This window comes from Nicotiana sylvestris, chromosome 5 (genome assembly GCF_000393655.2).
Source record: "Nicotiana sylvestris chromosome 5, ASM39365v2, whole genome shotgun sequence".
Lineage (NCBI taxonomy): Eukaryota > Viridiplantae > Streptophyta > Magnoliopsida > Solanales > Solanaceae > Nicotiana > Nicotiana sylvestris.
The window spans coordinates 138,792,167-138,795,683 of NC_091061.1; the positions used below are offsets into that span (position 1 = coordinate 138,792,167).

Below are 3,517 nucleotides of genomic sequence, written 5' to 3' on the forward strand. Positions count from 1 at the left end.
TGTTTTCCATTTAGGGTTTGACTGGTGTGGGCAGCAGACGATGGAGAGGACGGAACAGTAGTTTCAGGGGTTTCTGAGTTAGGAAGAGGTTAGGAAACTAGGGAAGGTGTGGTAGTAGCAGTATGGGTGATAGAGAGTGACACAGACTCAGTGAAGGAGAGAGGTTCCATGGATGGGTCGGAAGTTTTCTCAGCCATTGGAAGAGGTGGTGTGATGATCCTTCATTTTAGTTTAATCTAGAATTGGGCTTATGGTTAGGAAGGGTAGAAGAGAGGGGTTTTTAAAACGGAGAGGATAATTATGAAGGAGAAGAATAGGCACCGGTTCTGAAACGGCGGTTGGGCGTGGAGAATTGTGACATTTTAGAAGGAGATGGAACGTTTTGAATTGAAGGAACGTGACAGCCAGATCTGAAAAGTTGATGACATGGAAGTTGTATTTTGTGCCTTTTAAGACGTTTATTAAAGGATGTACAGAACTACTAACCTTTAGTACAAGAACCTGGTTCTTTGAAAAACATTTTCTTCCAGTCCCTTTTTTTTAAAAAGGATTAATCCTCTTTTATCAATCATGTAATGCATCTACTGCTTCTATGCTCATCATGCGTGTTTACCTACAATAATATTTAAGTGAGTGAGACAGGGCCAAAAAACACTTGGACCTATTATTTCTTAATAACTCGAGCCAACTCAAAAAGGAATCAGGTTCTTAATTTGGCCTCAACAGTCCCAACTTTACTCTGTTTCTTTCAAACTGTTCCCTACTTAGTGACTTGGTAAAAATGTCTGCAATTTGATTTTCGGTGTTGCAGAACTTCATGCATATCACATTTTCTCCACATTATCTCTTAGAAAATGATGCCTCACATCAATATGTTTGGTCCTTTTATGTTGAACTAGATTCTTTGCCATGTTGAGTGCACTAGTGTTGTCACATAGGAGGGTCGCACTCTTAGTGAGAACTCCAATTGCTGCTTGATCCACAGAAGCTGAGCACAACAGGATGCTGCAGCTACATATTCAACTTCAGCTATTGAAAGAGCTACTGAATTTTGCTTCCTTGTACCCCAAGAGATAAGACATGATCCTAAGAAGTGAGCCATCCCAAAAGTGCTTTTTCTGTACATAAGATAACATGCATAGTCTGTATCAGCATACCCAATTAGATTAAAATTATCACCTAATGGATAGTATAGCACCAGGTCCTGCGTGCCTTTGAGATATCTTAGTATTCTTTTGGCAGCCTTCAAGTGAGATTCCTTGGAATTTGATTGAAACCTCGCACACAGCCCCATGCTGAAAACAATATCAGGTCGACTGGCAGTGAGATAGAGAAGAAACCCAATGATGCTCTATACATTATTTGATCCACAGAAGATTTGGTTTCATCCATGTCCAGTCGAGTGGCAGTTGCAATAGGAGTGTCTATCACCTTTGATACTTCCATGTCGAACCTCTTCAAGAGTTCCCTGATGTATTTTTGCTGATAGATGAAAGTACCCTTTGGGGACTGTTTTACTTGAAGACCCTAGAAGAAGTTTAATTCCCCTATCATGCTTATTTCAAATTCACTTCCCATAAGTTTTGCAAATTCTTCACATAGAGAGTCAGTTGTTGCTCCAAAAATGATATCACCAACATAGACCTGAACAGTGAGCATGTTCCTTCCTCATTTCTTTAAGAAAAGATTGTTGTCAATTTTTCCTCTCTTAAAGCTATTTTCTAAGAAATATTTTGACAATCTTTCATACCATGCTCGAGGAGCCTGCTTTAGCTCATACAAGACTTTGTCCAATTTGAACACATATTCATGGTGCTCATGACATTCAAACCCAGGGGGTTGCTTCACATAGACTTCTTCCTTAAGTTGTCCATTCAAGAATGCACTTTTGACATCCATTTGGAACAAAGTGAATTCCATATGAGAAGCAAAGGCGATCAAAATTCTGATGGCTTCCATGCGAGCCACTGGAGAAAAAGTTTCATCATAGTCAATCCCTTCCTCCTGATTGTAACCTTGAACCACTAGCCTGGCCTTGTTCCTTGTGGTAATTCCATGCTTATCGAGCTTGTTTCTGAATACCCACCTGGTCCTATTATGGTTCTATCTGAGGGTCTGAGTACCAGGTGCCAAACACTATTTCTCTCAAACTAATGCAGCTCGTCTCGCATGGCTGTAATCCAATCTGCATCTTTTAAGGTTTCCTTGATGTTCTTGGGCTCTATGTGGGAGAGAAAGACTGAGAAGGCAAGTGAATTTCTAGCTTTTGACCTGGTTTGGACTCCGGAATCTAGAGGAGTGATTATGTTGTCTATGGGGGGGAGAACTTTGATGTCTCCAGTTAGATGTCTGGGGTCCATTCTGAGAGGTATAAAGTATGTTTGGCTGATTTTCCTCTATCCTTCTCTCAGATGCCAGTGGAGTTCCCTAAACTGCATCAACCACTCTTTCTTCAGCTTAAGTGGTTGTAATTGAAGTGCTTGGTTCTGTTGATGATAAGGCAGCGTTGTCCTCATTTTCCTCCTTCACTTGACTCATCATATCTGCTTTTCCGTTTGTCATGTTAATGACTTCACCAGGAACAAGTAAGGGTTCTCCATCTTGATCTTCCTCAGTATTCTTCTCAAATGATAGATGAGATTCATCAAAAATAACATGGACGCTTTCTTCAACACATTGAGTTCTCTTGTTATATGTCTTGTAAGCCTTACTTTGAAAAGAGTAGCCAAGAAATATCCCTTCGTCACTTTTGGCATCGAACTTACCAAGCTGATCTTTTCCATTATTGATAACATAGCATTTGCATCCAAATGTTCTTGGGTAAGTCAGCTTGGGTTTTCTTCCATTCAGCAATTCATATGGGGTTTTGTTCAGAATTTATCTGATCATGCATCTGTTTACTAAGTAGCAGGTAGTGTTGATAACTTCAGCCTAAAAGATCTTTGCAAGTCCACTGTCAATCAACATTGTTCTTGCCATTTCTTCCAGAGTTCTATTCTTTCTTTCTACTACTCCATTTTGTTGTGGAGTTCTGGGAGCTGAGAAGTTGTGAGAGATGCCATTTTTTTTGCAAAAATCATCAAATTTGACATTGTCAAATTCTGTCCCATGATCTGATCTAATGCACACAACTCTAGACTCCATCTTCACCTGGATTTTCTTCACAAATGCCACAAATACTGCAACCGTTTCATCTTTTGTTTTGAGAAATAGAGTCCATGTGAATCTGGAATAGTCATCCACGATCATGAAAATGTATCTCTTTCCTCCTCTGCTTTGCACCCTTATAGGTCCACACAGATCCATATGCACGAGCTCAAGCGGTTTTGAGGTGCTCACATATCTTTTTGACTTAAAAGAGGACTTTACATGTTTTCTTCTAGCACAAGCATTGCAGACCTTTTGAGTTTTGAATTGTTACATAGGCAAACCATGGACCAGGTCCTTCTGAATTAGTTTGTTCAAAAGGGAGAAACTTTCATGGCCCAGTCTTCTGTGCCATAGTTCAGCATCATCA

At 40.0% G+C, this 3,517-nt stretch overlaps 1 protein-coding gene across 1 annotated transcript; it reads right to left on the reverse strand.

The window, feature by feature from the left end:
* Positions 1-895: 895 nt before the first annotated feature.
* LOC138869377 (secreted RxLR effector protein 161-like) lies at positions 896-1,899 on the reverse strand. The gene is made up of 2 exons (XM_070146990.1): positions 1,751-1,899; positions 896-1,316 (listed from the first exon to the last, which is right to left on the reverse strand). The coding sequence occupies exons 1-2, from the start codon at positions 1,897-1,899 to the stop codon at positions 896-898; spliced, it is 570 nt and encodes a 189-aa protein (XP_070003091.1).
* Positions 1,900-3,517: the final 1,618 nt, after the last annotated feature.